This window comes from Molossus molossus, unplaced genomic scaffold (assembly GCF_014108415.1).
Source record: "Molossus molossus isolate mMolMol1 unplaced genomic scaffold, mMolMol1.p scaffold_m16_p_1, whole genome shotgun sequence".
Lineage (NCBI taxonomy): Eukaryota > Metazoa > Chordata > Mammalia > Chiroptera > Molossidae > Molossus > Molossus molossus.
The window spans coordinates 251,673,656-251,693,358 of NW_023425344.1; the positions used below are offsets into that span (position 1 = coordinate 251,673,656).

The 19,703-nt window shown below is 66.2% G+C and overlaps 1 protein-coding gene across 2 annotated transcripts; it reads left to right on the top strand.

The window, feature by feature from the left end:
• The first annotated feature begins 1,557 nt into the window (after positions 1–1,557).
• INF2 (inverted formin 2) lies at positions 1,558–17,276 on the top strand. 2 transcript variants are annotated; one of them, XM_036241509.1, is made up of 23 exons: positions 1,558–1,715; positions 3,239–3,638; positions 5,005–5,120; positions 5,185–5,344; positions 5,772–5,805; positions 6,539–6,680; positions 7,230–7,371; positions 7,557–8,366; positions 8,734–8,876; positions 8,957–9,018; positions 9,604–9,706; positions 9,962–10,047; positions 10,815–10,915; positions 11,476–11,546; positions 11,621–11,728; positions 11,977–12,047; positions 12,574–12,694; positions 12,958–13,122; positions 13,241–13,343; positions 13,513–13,674; positions 14,179–14,826; positions 15,239–15,295; positions 16,660–17,276. In XM_036241509.1, exons 1-22 carry the CDS (start codon positions 1,629–1,631, stop codon positions 15,292–15,294), a joined length of 3,891 nt encoding a protein of 1,296 aa, XP_036097402.1. In that variant the 5' UTR covers positions 1,558–1,628; the 3' UTR covers position 15,295; positions 16,660–17,276. The 2 variants fall into 2 exon arrangements, with proteins under 2 accessions (XP_036097402.1, XP_036097412.1); XM_036241519.1 differs by lacking the exon at positions 15,239–15,295.
• Positions 17,277–19,703: the final 2,427 nt, after the last annotated feature.

Sequence of the window (19,703 nt, forward strand, 5' to 3'; positions counted from 1 at the left end):
TCTGTCTGCTTGGGCCCCTGTGCGGGCTGCGGGCTGCGAGCTCTGGGACTGTCCATTCCTGCAGGCCCCGCCCCTCCGCGGGCGGCTCTGAGAACACCCGACACATTCCAGAGCTGTGGCCCCGCCCCCGGGAGGCCCCGCCCCCGGGGAGACCCCGCCCAGGGCAGGCCGCGGCTCCGCCCCGCTGCGAGTGTCTTGGACGGTCCCTGCGCCCCGCCCGGCCCGGCCCGGCCCTGGCGCCCGGCCTCCCTGGGAGCAGGACACAGCCCGAGGGCTGGGCAGGGCTGGGCTGGGCCGGGCTGGGCAGGGCAGGGCCGAGCCGGAGCATGGAGGGCCCACGTCCACAGACGGCGTTACAGCCCCCGAGAGCGTTTTCTGCGCACTCACTCCCCAGTGGGTTCAGTCTCTCCACGGAGCACCCTGCTGCCACCCAAGACACTGGCTGTCACTTTACAGATGGGGCACACAGCCAGGAAGCCAGGAATGAGGCCCCACCTTCAGGTGCTGCCTCCCAGGCTTCCCGGGTGTTGTCAGGAAGGGCGTCCCCAAGTCCTGCTCCTGAGGACAGCACGTCCAGTACACTTAGGATGCCAGGGCCTGGCCTGGGACGGTTCCGCCCTGCCGCCCAGACGCAGCTCAGCCCGGGCAGGCAGGAGAGTGAGGGAGCTGGGTGGCCCGTAAGTGGTGTGTCCTGTGTGATGCTCGGGGAGCACATTTGTCTTTCCCTGGCAGGCCCTAAGCGGAATGGGGGGACACAGTTAGGGAGCTGTCAGGTGCCGATCAAGCGTGGCCCTTGTTTCCGGGGCAGACTTCCTGCAGGTCTGACTGGCTGGCTGCTTCCTGCCGATGAAGCAGCTCCCTGGGAGGTTGTGGGTTGGAGTTCTATCTTTACATGTGGTCTGCCGTGGTCCATTTACACATTCCGTCTCTCATCCTGGAAGTCCGTGGGAATACCTCCAGGGGACGTGTTCTGCCCAGGACCTGACCGGTGGGCATCACGGGGGGGGGGGGGGGAAGGCTGCCCCACATGCCACTGGTCGCCAGCCGATCTCGCGGATCCGTCTGGACAGCCTGTTCGCACTAGCCCACGCCAGCCCTGTGCACCCTCGATGCCTCGGGTGTCCAGGGAGTCGTGGCTGACTGGACACAGAGCTGGGTGCACAGCAGAGGATCTCCGTGGGCGGAGGGGACCAGCTGCCTTCCACCCCACAGACCAAAGGGTCCCATAAGCGGGGTCTTTCCAGGGAGTGAGCCATGGTCCCCGGGCAGAGGGCTCTGGGCAGTGCCGGCGGGCCGGGTCTAGCTGGCTGTCCCTGGTTTTTCTGCGTCCAGGGACCCCTGGGGCTCTTGGCTGGACAGGACACTTGGGATGCCAGAGGCCTGGCCTGGGAGAATTCTCTGTACACTCAGCCTGTGCCAAGAAGCAGGGACTGGAGCCAGTGGGGACGGGGAGGGGGGTCAGTTGTGGGAGTCTCTTCAAGCAGCAGCACCCAAGGGGGTGGCAGTACACTGAGGCCGTCCGCTGTGCACTTCATGGTACTGGGAGCGGCCCCCTTCCCTGCCACAAGAGGTTCTCGGGAGGAAGTGGGGCTGCAGCCGGCAGCCTGGTAGCTCAGCACTCGGCAGGGATGAGAAGCCAGGAGCACGGGAGGGGCGGCCCGAGGCAGAGCCTGGACTGGGTGGGCAGAGGCAGCCGGAAGGTCTTGCGCATCTGGGTGAGTGGACGGTGTGGGGCTGGGAGGGTGGGTGAGACCGTGGAGTCACAGGGAGGGCTCTGGGCTCAGGGCACTGGGCCCCGGGGGAGGGCTCTGAGCACCCGACACCCCCTTGCTGCCTGTCAGGCTGATAGCAGGGGTGCAGATGAGGAAACTGACTTGGCCAAAGTCTGTTGGCAAGGGGCACATCTGGGCACACACGCAGGTCAGCGGAGCCCTCTCCTCCTCTCATCCACGCTGCCTCCAGGGAAGACCCCGTGGTCCTGAAGGGCAGTGGGCCCGGAGGGAGGATCAGGAGCTGGCCTCCTGGCCTGGACCCACAGCAAACCGGAGGGTCTGGTGAAACGCAGGTGCCCTCAGGCTCCTGTGCTCCCAGCAGGCCCCGGGTGGCCTCCGGAAGCTTGAGGGAGGACACGCAAGGCCCTCACCAAGGCAGAGGGCAGTGGGGCCTGTGGCTCTCACCTCAGCCAGCCTCTGTCTCCTGCATGACCGCAGGTGGCCCCTGGAGCTCCCTCCACGTTACCAGGTGCAGCAGCTGTGAGACTGGTGGGCACGTGACCTGGCTTCTCTGGGTGCCACCTCCTGTGGAGTGGGGTGCACACCACCTGTCTCAGGGGTGGTGGGAGCCTGAGGGTCAAGGGTGGGCACTGGGCGTGAGCTGCAGTGGCGTCACCACGCCCTGTCCCGCGGGGTCTCTCCCGCGGCTCCACACTGCCCGTCACAGACTAAATTTAAGACCCAACCATACATGGCTGCTGGAGCGCGTGGGCCGCCCCGACCTCCGGGGCCAGTCCCCAGGGGCTGTGGTTGGCGACAGCGTCACGCTAGGGCTCCCGGGAAAGGGGCTGGGTGAGTGTGGCCATGACACAGAGGCACGTGTCGGGGGACATGTTCTGGGGGGTCACACCTGTTGTAGCAGAGTCCAGGTAAACCTCCAGATGTCAAGGGCCTGGGGGCACCCGGCCCTCCACCTGCACACAGATTGACAGACTAAGGCCCACAGAAGCCAGGGCCTGGCAGGGCTGCTCCCCCACAGGGCCCTGATCTTGCCCCAGAATTGGATGGGCATCAGACATGACCCTCAAGTCAACTCCCCCCACCCTCGTCACACTCGTGCACTGTGAGCAGCCTGGATGTGCCCAGGGGCCGGAATCACCCCACCCACCCACTGTGCCCATCTGACCCATCCACTGGGCTGGGAAGAGTGGGGGGCGAGATAAGGGCATCCCAGACACACGTCTGTTGTATTGTCACCCCCGGGCCGGTGGTGTTGCTGCCAGTGTAGCCCCTGAGGTTGTCATGCGGTCATGGTGCGCACAGCAGGCAGTGTGGCTGCCTCTCCGGTTGCTATGGCGATCCATCCAGGGATGGGTGCAGGAGCCCCTGGCACAGGGGAGCCAGCACCGGGTGCTGCAGGGCGTCCCCGGGAAGCACTGGATCTGTTTGGCAAGTGGGGATACTGAGGCGGAGAATGCTGTCCTGGCCAGGCCCCGGCTGACCCCCGCCTCCCTCTGGCCCCACAGTTCAGCAAGATGTCGGTGAAGGAGGGCGCGCAGCGCAAATGGGCAGCGCTGAAGGAGAAGCTGGGGCCCCAGGACTCGGACCCCACGGAGGCCAACCTGGAGAACGCAGACCCCGAGCTCTGCATCCGGCTGCTGCAGATGCCGTCGGTGGTCAACTACTCGGGCCTGCGCAAGCGGCTGGAGGGCAGCGACGGCAGCTGGATGGTGCAGTTCCTGGAGCAGAGCGGCCTGGACCTGCTGCTCGAGGCCCTGGCGCGCCTGTCGGGCCGCGGCGTGGCCCGCATCGCCGACGCCCTGCTGCAGCTCACCTGCGTCAGCTGCGTGCGCGCCGTCATGAACTCACAGCAGGGCATGGAGTACATTCTCAGCAACCAGGCCTACGTCCGCCAGCTCTCCCAGGGTGAGCTGCAGGGCCTGACGGCTGCAGACCACAGACAGACCGACCTTAGCTACTCAGCAGGAGGCCTGGCCGGGGAAGGCAGTGGGAGGACTGGGTGCCCAGGAGGAGGCAGTTCAGCTGGGAGGGCTTCCTGGAGGAGGCACCAGTTTCTCATTTGCCTCAAGTCTGAGACCTCCCCCCCAGCTGCACCCAGTTACCCCCTCTGTTCTATGACTCTGCCCCAACTCTCCACCCAGCCCTTTGCTGGTTCAGCCCCCCGATCTTGAGCCTCTAGGCCCCCATCCACACTGGCTGCTGGAGTCGGCTGGATCAAAAGCAGAAGTGACCCTACGCTCCACCTGGCTCTGAGCCCCTAACTTCATTAGCAGGCCTGGCCAGCACCTGCTGGCCAGCATCCACGGCTGCCCTCCTCTCCCCGACCCCCATTCCTGTCATCTGGGGGCTTCTTGAACACGGACCCCAGTTGCCACGTCCACTTCAGGCTGCTCTTTGCTTTGTATCTGCAAAGTTTTTTTTAGTCCGAGGATATTTTCCCATTTATCTTCAGAGAGAGAGAGAGAGAGAGAAACATTGATGTGAGAGGGACACATCGCTTGGTCGCCTCCCGCACGAGCCCAGCAACCAAATAGCAACCGAGGTATGTGCCCGTGACTGGAAGTGAACCCACAACTCTTTGGTCCATGGGCCGAGGCTCTAACCGCTGAGCCACACCAGCCAGGGCTGTATCCACAAAGTCCTGCTCACCCCTTAAGTCCCCGCTCATGGTCACCTCCTCCAGAAAGTTCCCCAGGCATTCCCAGAGTTAGTCCTCAGCCTTGGGAGACACCCCCAAAGGTCCTTGGCAGACAGAGGTCACTGTGTGTCCCTTGCCCACCCGGCTGTGCTGCCCCGTGCTGGGCAGTGACAGGTGAGTGCCCGTGTGGGTGAGTAAGATAGCAGTCACCCCATTCCTGTGACCCAGCCCGGGCCTGGCCGTGCCGTCTGCAGAGTCCTTTGTGACTTGCTCTTGGGAGGGCCAGGCAGGGGACGTCCTAGAACTTCCAGTTCAGGGCAGGAGGCAGGAGGCAGTGGTACTGAGTTTGGAGAAGACCCGAGCTTGACCCAAGTAAGGCATGTGGATGGGACAAGGGCCCAGAGCCAGCGAGGGCCTCTCAGAACTAAGGGGCAGCCCCCGGTCGCCTGGGCCTGCCCCTGTGGTGTGGGAGGGGTCAGCACCCGATGTGGGCAGTGGGTGGGTGCAGTCTCGCCGTGTTTGCCTGCTGCCCACTTTCCCAGCTGAAGTGTGGGGGTTCTGGTTTGGAAGTGCCGAGGGGGAGACCTGGCCTGGACCCCTGGTCCCCACTGAGACCCATCTGGCCCTTGGCAGCTCTGGACACATCCAACGTGATGGTCAAGAAGCAGGTGTTTGAGTTGCTCGCCGCCCTGTGCATCTACTCGCCTGAGGGCCACGCCCTGGCCCTGGACGCCCTGGACCATTACAAGGTGAGTGGCAGGGTGGCTGGGCCTGGGAGGGCCGGTGTGCAAGCTGACCCCGCCCACCCCACAGACGGTGTGCAGCCAGCAGTACCGCTTCAGCGTCATCATGACGGAGCTGTCGAGCAGCGACAACGTGCCGTATGTCGTCACCCTGCTCAGCGTGATCAACGCCATCATCCTGGGCCCCGAGGACCTGCGTGCCCGCACCCAGCTGCGTGGCGAGTTCATCGGTCAGCCCGCCTGCGCTGCCCCAGGGAGAGGCCCCAGCTCCCTTCCCCTCCCCACCGGGGCCTGGGCAAGGCTCTGTTACGGGTCTTGAAAGCCTCCCGCCCCCACCTGCTCCCTTCAGTGGACAGGGCCTTCAGGGCCCTTGGACGTTAGCCCTGGAGCTCCCAGTGCGAGGCAGGATCCTGACCCCAGTCCCAGCCTCGGTGGTGTGACAGTGACCATTTGACGGCACCACCGCGCGTCCAACAAGATGTCTCCCTCCGACCTTCATGGCCGTGGTGTCCCATGGGAATGGCAGGGCCCTCCCGCCTCACGGGCTGGATGCTCTGGGTGTCAGGACTGGGCCAAGGGAAGGCGTTAGGGTACAGAGGACTGGAGGATGGGGGGCCGGAGCAGCCTCCAGGCCTGCTGACCCGTCTCCCTCCCCAGGGCTGCAGCTGCTAGACGTCCTGACACGGCTTCGGTGAGTCCCCACCTGCTCCTACAGCCTGCCCCCTCCCCCTCGGGTGCCAAGCAGTGCCTCCGATAAGCAGCCATCCCTGCCGTGCCCTGCTGGACAGGCTGCCCTGTAGAATTCCCTGCCTGGGACTCGGCTGCTGCCCCTAGAGCTAGTGTTGCCAGGTTCAGGGCTCCAGTGAAATGGGACCGCACACAGACGGCGCCGTAGTATAAGTATATCCCAGGTATTGCTTGGGATGTCCTTCCATGGAAATCATTCACTTTATCTGAAATTCAAATTTAACTCGGTAGCTGGGAACCCGTATAGCGGAGAACCCCCATCCAAGGCCTCATCAGGACTACTCTCTAGGGTGTCAGCTTGGGGTGGGGGACCCCAGGAGAAAGAGGTGGGCTGGTGTGACGGGTGCAGGACTGACCTCTAGCAAAGGTCTTTGGGGTGCTGAGAGGGGCCCCCTGCCGCTGATGGTGCAGATCATTGGCCAGACTGAGATGATGGGCAGGTCCTGAGCCCAGTGAACACTCACACTCCCCCTGCTCTGACAGCACCCCCACCCCCTCAGGGGTGGTCTGGGTGCCGCCTTCCCAGTGCCCATCCTGTGAGCCTCTGCCCCGCAGACCTTGGCTGCCCCCTGGCACAGGCCGGCCTGCTGGCCCTGCTCAGGGTCATCTGGGCGTCTGTCCGGGGTCGGGGAGGCTGCGGGGCATCCTGGGCTCAGCGGCTGGCCCTCCCCTGGCAGGGACCTGGAGGACGCAGACCTGCTGATCCAGCTGGAGGCCTTCGAGGAGGCCAAGGCGGAGGACGAGGAGGAGCTGTTGCAGGTGTGCGGGGGCATCGACATGAACAGCCACCAGGAAGTCTTTGCCTCCCTGTTCCACAAGGTGGGTCTGGGGGGGGCCACTTCCCGCCCTGGTACCACCCTCCCTGACGGGGCAGCGGACCAGACCTGGAGCCAGCTGGGGAGCAGCCAGGGACCCGGGGAGGGGCTGGAGCGGGCATCCCGGGGATGTCGGGACCAGAACGGGGGCCCTAGATCAGGGCTGCCCGGAGGTGTCCTGGGCCCCAGCAGGCTGGCTCCATGAGGTGGACTGAGGGGGCTTCAGAACCAGTGAGAGACCAGGAGGCCGAGTTCTGGTCCAGCTCAGGCCGCCCTGCCTGGGACCCCCTGTCCTTCACTGCGCCCAGTGGGTCTCAGACCAGAGCAAGTGTCCCCAGGGAGACTTTCGGGTTGTCACAATGCATCGGGCGGCCCCACCCAGAGAGATGTTGGCCCCCAACGTCCCCAGTGTGTCACTTGGGAGCCCTGACGCAGGCCCGGCACTAGGGCCCCCGAGAGGCTCAGAAGGGACGTGTCAGGCCACCTGCGCCAGTGGTGGTCCGCCCGCCCCAGAGAGGGTGGCCGCTGACCGCGCTCCTCGTCCGCCGCCCAGGTGAGCTGCTCCCCGGCGTCTGCCCAGCTGCTGTCCGTGCTGCAGGGCCTCCTGCACCTGGAGCCCAGCCTCCGCTCCAGCCAGCTGCTCTGGGAGGCCCTGGAGAGCCTGGTGAACCGGGCCGTGCTCCTGGCCAGTGATGGTGAGCGGCCCTGCCCACAGCGCCGTCCTGCCCCAGCCTGGTGGGCACACACTGGGGTCTTAGATGGGGGGAGGGCCCATCCTTGATCCCTACCCTGCACCCCGCCTGAGCGAGTGGGCCCTGCCTTTCCCTCTGCCCTGCCTGCCCCCTCGGCCCTCTGCCTGACCCCGCCGTCCCCACCGCAGCCCAGGAATGCAGCCGGGAGGAGATGGTCCAGCGGCTCCTGTCTGTGAAGGGGCGGCCCCGCCCCAGCTCCTTGGACAAGGCCCACAAGAGTGTCCAGGCCGACCTAGGCCTGAGCCAAAGCGGCAGCTCCCTTCAAAACACGGGCGCCCCAAAGGCAGACGTGGAGGTCCAGCAGCCAGCAGTGACCCTCGCCGGCCTGCACGCTGACCGTGCCCGGAGCTCGAGCAGTGAGCCGCCGGCAGCCTTGGAAGGACAGATGCCCACCCCACCCCTGCCTGCATCCACCAGTCCCGGCTCTGCCACCGGGTCCCCTCCCCCTCCCCCTCCCCCACCCCCACCCCTGCCTGCATCCACCAGTCCTGGCTCCACCACTGGGCCCCCTCCCCCACCCCCACCACCCCCACCCCTGCCAGGCTCAGGGACCTTGTTCCCCCCACCCCCTCCACCACCCCCACTGCCTGGTGCTAGTGGGACCTTACCCCCCGCCCCTCCTCCACCCCCGCCCCCACCCCTGCCAGGCCTGGGGACCTCGTTCCCCCCACCCCCTCCACCACCTCCATTGCCTGGTCTTAGTGGGACCCTACCGCCCGCACCTCCACCACTCCCAGGCATGGGGTGCCCACCCCCACCCCCACCCCTGCCGGGCATCTCTGGCCCCCCTGCCGTGGGTGGCGTAGAGGAGATCATTGTGGCCCAGGTGGACCACCGCCTGGGCTCCACTTGGGTTCCCAGCCACCGGCAGGTAAACCCACCCACACTGCGCATGAAGAAGCTGAACTGGCAGAAGCTGCCATCCCACGTGGCACGAGGTGAGGACCCCGGGCCCCGCAGGTGGCTTCCGTCTGGGGCGGGCTGGCCCTGCTGGGGAGTGGCAGGTGGCACCTGCAGCCCTGTGCATGGACCGGCCCCGGGCCAGGGCAGTCAGTCCTGCCCTGAGCTCTGCCGGTGTGGTCTGGGGTGGCGGCAGGGGACAGGAAGAGGTCGAAAGTCACTCGTGAGGACCCTTTTCTCCCACACACCTTTGAAGCTGGTGTGTCTGATGCCACAGCCCCACATTGCTGAGGCTCCTGCGTGTTGGTCATTCTGGGGGCCAGGGTGCTGGGCTCAGAGGTCGCGGCCAGGTCACCGGCCAGCCTGGACAGTAGGTGGCTGAGCCTGACGGGTGCCCCCCTGCAGAACACAGCTCCATGTGGGCCTCGCTGAGCAGCCTGGGAGCCGAGGTGGAACCTGACTTCTCCAGCATCGAGCAGCTCTTCTCCTTCCCTGTGGCCAAGCCCAAGGAGCTGGCGGCAGCCCCGGCCAGGAAGGAGCCCAAGGAGGTGAGGCCTGAGCCTGGGTCCCGGTGCCCCCCACCCCCGGACTGCCCCGGGTACCAGCTGATGGGGGGGGTGTTTTCCAGATCACCTTCCTGGATGCCAAGAAGAGCCTGAACCTCAACATCTTTCTGAAGCAGTTCAAGTGGTGAGCTGGGGGATGGAGCCCTCCTTCCTGGTCACCGCCCAACCTCCCCAAGCTGAGTACCCTGGGCTCCGCAGTGCCCTCTGCAGGCCGCCCCTGGGAAGTGCACAGCCCACCTCAGGCCAAGACAGCCACAGACTGTCCCAGCTGGGAGCCCTGGAGACCTCCAGTCCAGACTCCCTGGGGAAACAAACCCAGAGAGCGGCTGAGACCCCCTAAGGCCAAAGACAGGTGGTTGCCAAGCCAGGGTGAGGACCTGGCCCTGCCTCCCAGCCCCGGGTTCTCCCCTGGGCCCCTGCACGGAGCCCACTGGGTGCTTCCGGGCCATCCGCCTGTGTCCTGAGCAGTCGCCCAGAAGAGGAGGCAGAGGGTACTCTGGCCAATGGGGTGTGGGTTATTCAGCCCCAGCCTCATTGCTGTGTGACCTGGGCAGGTGGCTCACCTTCTCTGTACCCCCCAAACTCATGGGTGTGGGAGGAGCCCCTGCTGTGACCAGCAGAGGGTATGGGCCCAGGGCTGTGTGCACCTGCCTGGCAGGGTCTCTCTTCCACCCCACCCCACCCTGGCGCATCCTCCTGCCCCCTCTAGCTCCAACGAGGAGGTCACTGCGATGATCCGTGCGGGGGACACCACCAAGTTCGATGTGGAGGTGCTCAAGCAGCTCCTCAAGCTCCTTCCGGAGAAGCACGAGGTGGGTGGGGATGAGAGGTGGTGGCCCTGGGTGGGGCTTCCAGCAGGGATGGGGAGGGGCAGGAATGCACCCTGGAAGAGATGGTCAAGCAGCTCCTGTCCACCAAGGGGCAGCCCCACCCAAGCTCCCTGGACAAGGCCCACAAGAGTGCACACCCACCAGACCCAGATGCGAGCGGGTGAGGCCCCCGGGCAGTCTGGGGCTCTGGGTGGGGAAGCAGAAGCTGGGATCTCACGTGGGGCCTTCTCCCCGCAGATTGAAAACCTCCGTTCATTCACCGAGGACCGAGCCAAGCTGGCCAGCGCCGACCAGTTCTACCTCCTCCTGCTGGGCGTGCCCTGGTGAGCTCAGACCCCTGCCTGGGGAGGCACAAGGGCAGGAGCTGGGCCCAGCCCTGGAGGTCAGAGCAGGGCTGTGTGGACCAACCCCAGGCTCCGTGCCCACCTCACTCACACACACCCAGCCGTGGGGCCTCTCCAGGGGCCTGCAGGGTCAGCAGCATGGGGCAGGACTGGACAGGGCCCCCCTGGCCTTCCTGGGAGACCCCAACCCAGAATCCTGCCCATCGAAAGAGGGAGGAATGCCCCACAGGGAGGCAGTCGGGCACCCTCTGCACCAAGCACTGATCTGACATGCTCCTTCCTGGGCCCCGCCCCTCCCTGGGCCCCACCCCGTCCTGGGCCCCACCTCTGGGCCCCGCCCCTCCCTGGGCCCCGCCCCATCCTGCTGGATCCACCTCTGGGCCCCGCCCCATCCTGGGCCCCACCCCGTCCTGCTGGATCCACCTCTGGGCCCCGCCCCATCCTGGGCCCCACCCCGTCCTGCTGGATCCACCTCTGGACCCCGCCCCTTCTTGGGCCCCGCCCCATCCTGGGCCCCACCCCGTCCTGCTGGATCCACCTCTGGGCCCCGCCCCTTCCTGGGCCCCGCCCTGTCCTGCTGGGTCCACCTCTGGGCCCCGCCCGGGAACGTGCGTTGAGCAGTGACGGTGTAGGACCCCCCAGCCCTGGGCTGAGCCCACTCTTCGGGCCTCGGCCCCGCCCCCGAGCTGCAGGCCCGGGGCAAGGGTGTGTCGGGCCCCAGGCCCTGACGTCCTCTCTTGCCCCAGCTACCAGCTGCGGGTGGAGTGCATGCTGCTGTGTGAGGGCACGGCTGTGGTGCTGGACATGGTGCGCCCCAAGGCCCAGCTGGTGCTCGCCGCCTGCGAGAGTGAGTGGGGCCCTGGGGCCAGCACGGGGGGCGGGGCATCCAGCCCCTGTGCCGCGGCATCTGCACCGTTCCTAAGCGCACCTGTGGGTGCTGACCCTCCTCACCTCACAGACCACCCGTTCTGAGGCACACACTGCACGTACATGCAAGAACACAGATGCATGCGTGGGCACACAGGTGTGTGCACAGATATGTACACACGGGGACACACACCACTACCTAGTGGGGACTCCCTGCAGCCGTGGCAGGAGTGTGGATGGGCCTGGACACCACCAAGGGGCAGCTCGTCTCTGCTGGGGACAGCAGCAGATATCCACTCCCACCCTGGGGACAGTCAGGACATCCCCTGGGACATCCCCTTCCTGAGGTCCCCTGGGATGCTTAGCTGAGGACCAGGGAAGCCACGGGTCTGGAAGGTTCTGCCGTGTCTCTTCCATGGAAGGGGCGGTGGCCACCTGCCCCGGGTGGGGAGTCCGAAGCACTGCTGGGGGTCTGCTTCCCGAGCCCCCGTTTGCCGGTGGATGGCCGCCTGCACCCTCCCTGAGCCCGCCCTCCCGCAGGCCTGCTCACCAGCCACCAGCTGCCTGTCTTCTGCCAGCTGATTCTGAGGATCGGGAACTTCCTCAACTACGTGAGTGGCTGCGCCCCGGCCCCCGCACCCCCCCCCCCCCGGGAGGCAGGGAGACTCACCCCTGTCCCTCGCAGGGCAGCCACACCGGGGACGCCGATGGCTTCAAGATCGGCACGCTGCTGAAGCTCACGGAGACCAAGTCCCAGCAGAGCCGTGTGACGCTGCTGCACCACGTGCTGGAGGTGCGGGGGCGGGGAAGGGGCGCTGGGGGGGGCTTCAAAACGGACCGCCCCCCTGGGAGCCCCCATTCAAGCCCCAGCTCCCCCGCCCCCTCCTGCAGCTCCCATCCCGGCCCAGGGAAACGGTGGGAGGCCCAGCCTGCCCAGGCCTTCCGGAGGGCATGGGCCTTAGCTGGGGGCGCAGGGAGATGGATTAGGGCATACCTGAGCCGGGTGGCCACAGCAATCTCCCTGGACACGTGCTGTTGCAGGAGGCGGAGAAGAACCACCCAGGCCTCCTGCAGCTGCCCCGAGACCTGGAGCAGCCCGCCCAGGCAGCAGGGTAGGTGCCCGCGCCCCGGGGCAGCACACTGAACCAGGCCCCCTCCTCCAGTCCCCGCCAGTAAGGTGGCTGACCAGGCTGGGTCTCACGGCTGCAGGACAGCCCCAGGTCCCCCCAAAAACCACTGCCCAGTAGAACACTGGCCTCCATGGCCTGTCCCTGTGTGATTTAGAGGAGAAAATGGGCAAAGGACTGCTGGCCATGGTCACTCTGGGGGCTGGTCTACCGTTGCCTCTTCGAAGGCTAACCCCTGAGCAGGGCTGTGCCACCACCATGTACAGACCAGGTCCTGCCGCCCAAGAAGAGGGGCCGTTCGTGGAGTCACGCAGCCCGGAGGGGCAGCGCAGTGCGGGGCTGGCTGCCACGGGTGGTCTGGTCGCGACCCCCCCCCTGCGCCCACCTGCTGTGGGGGCAGCTCCCCACACCGCTGGGCCACCCAGCGCTCGGCGGAGCCTGCGGCATGCAGGGCCTGCACCCCGTCCAGCCAGGCTGCTCTCCGCTGTCACCGGACCCGCCTGCCTTTCAGGATCAACCTGGAGATCATCCGCTCAGAGTCCAGCAGCAACCTGAAGAAGCTCCTGGACATGGAGCGGAAGGTGGCGTCCTCCGTCCCCGAGGTGCAGGAGCAGTACGCCCAGCGCCTCCAGGTGAGTGCGGGGCAGGGCCTTGGGTTCGGGGCGGGCGCGGTGCCTGCCGGGCCTGGCGCCGGGTGGGGCAGGTGCCTGTGGGGAGGGGAGGGGCAGAGTGAGGGACCCGCAGGAGAGCCTGGTCCCAACGTGGGTCCTGCGAGGCCACAGCACCCAGAGCCCGGGCCCTGCACAGAGACCATCACCCTCCCACAGCGCGTAGTGCCTCCCTGTGACAGCGGGTGTCACCACGGGCCCTCACAAGCCCGTGCCCGTGCCCCCAGGCCAGCATCGAGGCCTCCCAGGCGCTGGAGGAGCTGTTCGAGGCCATAGAGCAGAAGAAGCTGGAGCTGGCCAACTACCTGTGTGAGGACGCCCAGCAGCTGTCCCTGGAGGACACGTTCAGCACCATGAAGACCTTCCGGGACCTGTTCATCCGAGCCCTGAAGGTGGTCCGGGTCAGAGCCTAGAGCCCAGGGCGGGCCCGCAGCCCCTGGCTCTGTGGGCGGCACAGGCATGCGCCCGGTGACCAGGGGCTGGGGTCACAGGCTCCGGTCTGCCCTGCAGGAGAACAAGGACCGGCAGGAGCAGGCAGCCAAGGCCGAGAGAAGGAAGCGGCAGCTGGAGGAGGAGGAGGCCCGCAGGCCGCGGGGCGAGGACGGGAAGCCTGGTGAGGCCCGGGCAGGAGCGGGGTCGGGCAGCCCGTTCACGCTGTGGCCACCGTCCTCCCTCCTCAGTCTTGCGGGGCCACCCAGCCTGCTGTGGCTCGTCTCTCCAGGCCAGCGGGTGGGCCCTGGGGACGCTGTGAGCCCCTCGCTGAGAGTTCTGGGGCTTCCCAGTCAGGAAGGGAGGCAAGAAGCAGGAGGAGGTGTGTGTCATCGACGCCCTGCTGGCCGACATCAGGAAGGGCTTCCGGCTGCGGAAGACGGCCCGGGGCCGAGGGGATGGAGAAGGGGGCAGCAGGCTGGCCACCACAGACCCCCCGAGGGACAGAGCACCTGGTGAGACCCTCGCCTACCTCTGCACAGCGACCTTTGCCGGCAGCCCGCCGCCTGTGCCAGCCTGTGGCCCAGTACCTCCCTCCCTTCAGGAAGCCCTCCCTGACCTCACGAGGGAGCCCCCTCGTGTCACCTGCTGCCCTGAGCTAGGGGACAGCATGAGGCAGGGCTGGAGGGACCACTTGCCCTGACAGTGTTTCCGAGTCTCTGCTGGCAGGACAGCCATCTGTCCAGCCCCTGAGGTGGGCAGGAGAGATGGGGCCAGAGGGCCCACAGACAGATGCCCCTGGGGCTCAGTTCCCCTGTGGACAGACCCAGGATGCGGAGGCCGGGCCTGCCCTGTGGAACCACGCTTGGAGGCCACCAGGGAAGGCCACCTGGGGATGGGGGGCATTGGGGTTAGAAGCTGGAATGGAGGAAGGGCCCCGCTTGGGCTTATTCGCAGCAGGGTGTCATCAGAATGGTTGGGGGTTTCTTGCCGTCCACCTACGTGTACTCCATCCACAGCGGCCTCCAGTGACCCCGCGGGAGGCCCCAGCTGCCCCGCCTCTGGGCCTGGTCTTGACGTGGCGGCAGCCAGGCAGCCTCAGGACTGGGACCTCGTGGACGCCACCACCCCCAGCCCGGAGCCCACGGGAGCCCCGTCGGAGGACAACCCCCCACCCCAGGAGAGGCGCTCCTCCTGGTACGTCGATGCCAGCGACGTCCTGTCCACGGAGGACCTCCCGGGTGCCCAGCCCCCTGCAGCAGCGTGGCCGGTGGCACTAGGGGATGCGCAGGCCCTGAAGCCCCTCCAGTTCTCCACTGACAAGCCCACTGGGGCTCTGGGTTCGAGCCAGGATGCTGAGGACCTCACAGGCCCCCAGGGCGTCTGCCAGGCCGAAGCTGACAGCACAGGAGAGGGGCCGCAGGACAGAGCCGCCCGCGGCCAGGGAGCGGGCTGTCCCACAGCAGGCCCTGGCGGGGACGGGGACAAGCCGGACATGGCCCAGGATTCTGCTCTGGACACGTCCCTGGACACGTCCCTGGACAGGTCCTTCTCTGAGGACTCAGTGACCGACTCCTCAGGGTCCAGCACCCTCCCCAGGGCCCAGGGCCGGGCCTCGAAGGGGACGGGCAGGCGAAGGAAGAGGCGCCCGCTGCGGACCCAGGAAGGTAATGTGGGCTCCCTGGCGTCACTCCAGTCCCCCAAGCAGGCCCTGGGTGGGCGAGTCACACAGGGCTCGAGGCGGCGTGTGGTCAGGCTCGTCCTTCTGTGCCAGGACCCTGGGCCTCTGCCTGCACCAGAGGTCCCCTTCCCCCCCAGAGTGAGTGATTCCCAGGGCCCCCGAGCCCTGCAGGAGAGGAGTCAGCAGCGCCTCCACCCCAGGAGGGGCAGCTTTGGGGGCCACCGCCCGCATCGCTGCACCCTAATCTACTAACCGCTGCCCACACGCCGTACCGGGAGGCTGCCCGCGGGGTGGGGAGCTGGGGTGCAGCTGCGTCCCGGCTCAGCGTCCACACCCCGGCTCGGCCCTCGTGCTCGGCAGGCTCGGCGGTTGAGTGCGTCTCTTTTATTTGAAAGCAGAGGTCGCCCCTGACTCTGACGATAGTAAAACAAAAAGATTCTGTGTGATCCAGTAAGGTAGGTACGCCGCCTGGCGCTCGGCACTAACCGGTGGCGGTGGCGGCACTGCCCGGCCCTCCCAGGCACTAACCCGGCTTCCCTGCAGCCCGCCTGGGCCTCGGCAAGCGCCCGCCTTTCTGTGCCCTGTGGCGGAGCCGCCTGGCCCGCGGCCTCTCCTCTCTGGGGGCAGGAGCCTGCCTTGCTTAGCTGGTGTCTCCTCTGCTGTGCAACCTCAGAGCAGCCCGCTGGGCAAGTGGCCTGGAGAGGGCGGGGTGGACAGGGCCCACGTGGGTGCTCTGGGAGCAAGGCTCGGGGCCTGGGGGAGGGGCAGCTGGCCTCCTGGGCCTGCAGGACAGGCTGAGGTTGCCCGTCCCTAACTCTGCCTGACCCTGAGCTTTACTGACACCCTCCCCATGTTCTGGGGTGACACCTTTACTTGGGGTCTGTCCACAGGACATACCCTAGCCCTCCTCTGGCCCTGGTGCTGGCCACTCACGTCTGCAGGGAGGCAGTGAGGGACAGGGACAGTCCCAAGGACAGGCTGCCAGGGCCACCCCCTCGGTGGGGTCTGCAGCACCCTCTCTGGAGGCCTGTCCTGGGCAGTGAGCGGGTCTGCGAGCTGCTGTGCGCAGGACAGGCAGGGCCTCGTGGCCGCGAAACGCCCGTTCTCCATTCCTTCTCCCCTCGTAACTCTGAGTGTCGCGTGTGGGTGACCCATCACGGTTGTCCGTGGTGACACTTCCAGGCCCGTGCTGCCTCCTCTGCCCCTCCCTTGTGCCCCGCACCCGGCCGTTTGTCCTGCACTCTGCCGTGCAGAGGGGACTGACAGCCACTGCCGGGGACTTCTGACAGTTTCTGTCACACGCCCTGTCTTCTGAGCAGTGGTTCTCAAACCCGAGGCTGCCCACAGCCCCCAGGGACAGTGCCCAGTGGCCGTAGAGGTGGAGCATTGGAGAGACAGGGAGCGAGAGCCCTGGACCGGAGAGTGCCAAGGGCACTGGATGGGCAGGTGGCAGCAGCCACGGGGTGGGCCCAGGTGCCCTCAGGCCTCGGCTGGAGAGAGCAGGCAGGAGTCCAGTGGGGGGCTGGGGGCCTGGTGCAGAAGCAGCTGCGGGAGCTCAGGGACCGGAGGTGACAGCAGGTCCTCGAGCGTAGACAGGAGAGCACACGCAGCTCGCGCCCTCCTCGGGAGACCCAGCCGGCAGGTGCGCAGGCACCAGCACCTCCCACCTGGGGTCTTGCTGCTGGAGAAAGGGCCTGGGGCAGAGTGGACCCAGGGACACATGGCACAGCCCCCTGGGCAGTGGGGACCCCGACGCGGGCACCCCAGCGCTGCCCCCAGCGAGGCTGCTCCTCACGGCATTTCCTTCCCCTCCCCACAGGCCTCAGGCCCAAGCCCAAAGCCAACTGAGGGGCCCCGCGGGCGACCCCTGCACAGAAGTGGGCCGCCGTACACACTGCTGAGCGGAGGGAGCATCCGGAGCCAGACTGGGACTGGGCCCTGGGAAACGGAACTTGTGCCTTACCCAGCCAGGGACGTGGCCTCCCGAAGCCGGCTGGGGTGCCGTGGCCGGGACCCCGCAGGCACCAGGCCAGCCCGCCTGGCACCTTCCTGGACGGCCCGCACGCCCCAGCCCTCACGATCTGCTTTCCGAAGCTGCGGCCGCCCCGCATGCGCATGGTACCGCCTGCGGAGGGTGCGGTGGCTGCGTCCCCAGCACCCCCAAGCTTGCACCTGCTTTCCAGTGCCCTGGAGACAGCTCCGTATAGACCCTCCCCCGAAGCCGTGGGAGCCAGGCAGGGCTGGAGCCCCCAGTGCCTTCCCACTGGACCCCGTTCTCCCTCCCCTGCCCTGCCCCCCAACATGCTCAGCTGGGCTGGAACAGAGTGATTTTAACGAAAACATGACTGTGCTGCTGCTGTTTGTGCTACCTCGGCTGGGCATGGTGGGTGGGTGAAGGACCCTAGGCCTTGGGCAGAAGCAGGCTAGTGGGCAGGACTGGGTCCCTTGCTCAGAGCCATGGAGGACCCCGTGGAGTCGGCCGCACCCCGTGTGCTCAGCCCTGAGAGCGGGGAGGTCTACCCTGGCTGCCGTGCCAGGCCTGCCCACCCACCGCCAGGACATGGCGCCTGTCACAGGACTGCCTGGCCTGCTGCTCCCGGGGAGAGGAGGCCGAGGGACAGGGAGGATCCAGCCAGGGGGCCGCGGCCGGTCCTGCCTGCCCCACCCAGCGAGGGGCAGCCTGCCAGGCCTGGAAACCGCCCAGTGTAGAAGCTGGAGGACTCGGACCAATAAATCACGGAGCTGGCCCTGCGCTGGCAGCGCGGCATTCGGAAGCCGTGGGTGAACGTGGGGGCCTGCCCCTCCTGACAGCTGTGGTGATGTGGGTGGAGGGATAGACGGATGGAGAGAGGGACAGACAGGTAGCCGGGGCGAGGGATGGCTGGCTTTGCAGGGCACATGGGGGGTTGGTGGGGGGCAGGGGCCTGCAGCACAGAGCACCGGGAGAGGGACAGCAGGTGGCCCACAGGCCCCACGTCAGCCCTCTGGGGGCACAGCTCACATACATAACTCACCTGTGACTTGAGCAGATTCACAAGGTCGTAAAATTCCAACCACAGTCCAGTCTTGAGCTATTTCCCTCACCTGCAAGAAGTCCCCTGCGCGGCCCGTCACCCCCGCCTGTCTGTCTGCTCTGTGGACGGTTCACACAGCACGTGGGCTTCGGGGCTGGCCCTTCCGTTCCGTGGGTTTCCGAAGCCCCTGTTACAAGGCGCCAGCTCTCCGGCGCCCTGCATGGCTGCCCAGTGCCCCTGCGTGGGGAGCACACTGCTCTCGCTGGCCCGACATGGGCCTGGCTGTTCCCAGCGGCCGGGACACCACTCACTGCCCGTCTGTAGACGAGCTTGTTTCCCGGGGATTCCGAGCAGGGGGTGGCTGGGTCAGAGACTACGTTTATGTTTAGTTTTTTAAGAAATTGCCGGTTTGGCCCTGGCTGGTTGGGCTCAGCGGTTAGAGCATCGGCCTGCGGTCCAGAGAGACCTGGGTTTGGTTCCCGCTGAGGGCACATGCCTTGGCTGCAGTTTGTCCCCGGCCCTGGTTGGTTGTGCGGATGGTGACCACTTGATGTGTCCCTTTCACGACGATGTTTCTCTCTCTCTCTTTCTCTCTCCCCCTCCCACTCTCCCTGAACAAAAAATGGAAAAATGTCCTCGGGTGAGGATGATTAAAAAAAAAAAAGAAAAGAAATTGCCGGTTTGGTTTGGCTCAAGCGGTTAGAGCATCTGCCCGGGGACCAGAGAGTCCGTCCCAGGTTCAGTTCCCGCTAAGGGCACGTGCCTCAGTTGCAGTTTGTCCCCAGCCCCGGTTGGGATCGTCTGGGTAGCAGCCACTCGATGTGTCTCTCTCGCATCGATGTTTCTCTCTCTCTTCCCCCCCCCCCTTTCCCTTCCGCTTCTATCTGAAAATGAACGCAAAAATGTCCTTAGGTGAGGATAAAAAAAAAAAAATAAGAAATCGCCAAACTGCCCTGGCCTGAGTGGGTCAGTGGTTAGAGCGTCTGCCCGCTCACCGAAGGGTCTCGGGTTCCATTCCCAGTCAAGGGCTCGTACCTGGGTTGCAGGTTCGATCCCAGCCCCAGTCAGGGTCATGTGGGAGGCAGCCAATCGATGTGTCTCTCTCACATCCATGTTTCTGTCTCTCCCTCTCCCTCTCTCTCCCTCTCAAAATCAATGGAAAATTTTTCCTGGGTGAGGATTAACAAAAAAAGAAAAGAAAAGACAAAAAAAGAAGCTGCCACACTGACCCCCAAGCGGCTGCACCCTGCTCTCCTGCTATGCACTGTTTCAAGTTCCAGGTGCAGGCGTGTGTGCAGGTGTGTCCTGGCCACCATGTACGACGTCCCACGGTGACCCACGTGCTCCCCGAGGGCGTGCCGGAGGTCACACAGCGGGCCCCCGAACTGGGTGACTTGTACTTCCTGGTGGGATGTGCAAAGGGCCACTGCAGGGGGGTGGGGGAGGGTTCTAATTCGGGCTGGGCCATGTGACTGGCAGGGCCCCAGCTGTTGGGCCTGGACAGGGTTGTTTATAGAAAAGCCAGACTCCCTCAGGCCTGCTGACTATTTATAGGCCCCGGCTTGGGGGACTTGGTGCCACAGCCAGCATGCGGCCCTGCAGAGCCTGTCAAACCCCAGCGGCGTCCCCTGGGTCCCCATCTGGGTCTCCCCCAGGGAGGCTCAGAGCCAGTGCCCACCCCAGGGGTGGGAAGAGGGAAGCACCCCCACCCCCCCCCCAGGGCTGTGGCTCCAGTGAACTGCGTGGCTCCTGGTGGGCATGCAAAGGCTCGGCTCCTTTCGCCTGGAAGCCAGCAGACAGAAACTTCTAGAACCCTCTTGGTCCTTCCTGCCAAGTCCAGCCCCTTCCT

Coding starts and splice junctions, on each gene's coding strand:
- INF2 (XM_036241509.1), top strand. CDS start 1,629: ATGAGAAGCCAGGAGCACGGGAGGGGCGGCCCGAGGCAGAGCCTGGAC. Junction 5,121..5,184: donor ACGCCCTGGACCATTACAAG/GTGAGTGGCAGG, acceptor CCCACCCCACAG/ACGGTGTGCAGCCAGCAGTA. Junction 11,547..11,620: donor TCGGGAACTTCCTCAACTAC/GTGAGTGGCTGC, acceptor TGTCCCTCGCAG/GGCAGCCACACCGGGGACGC.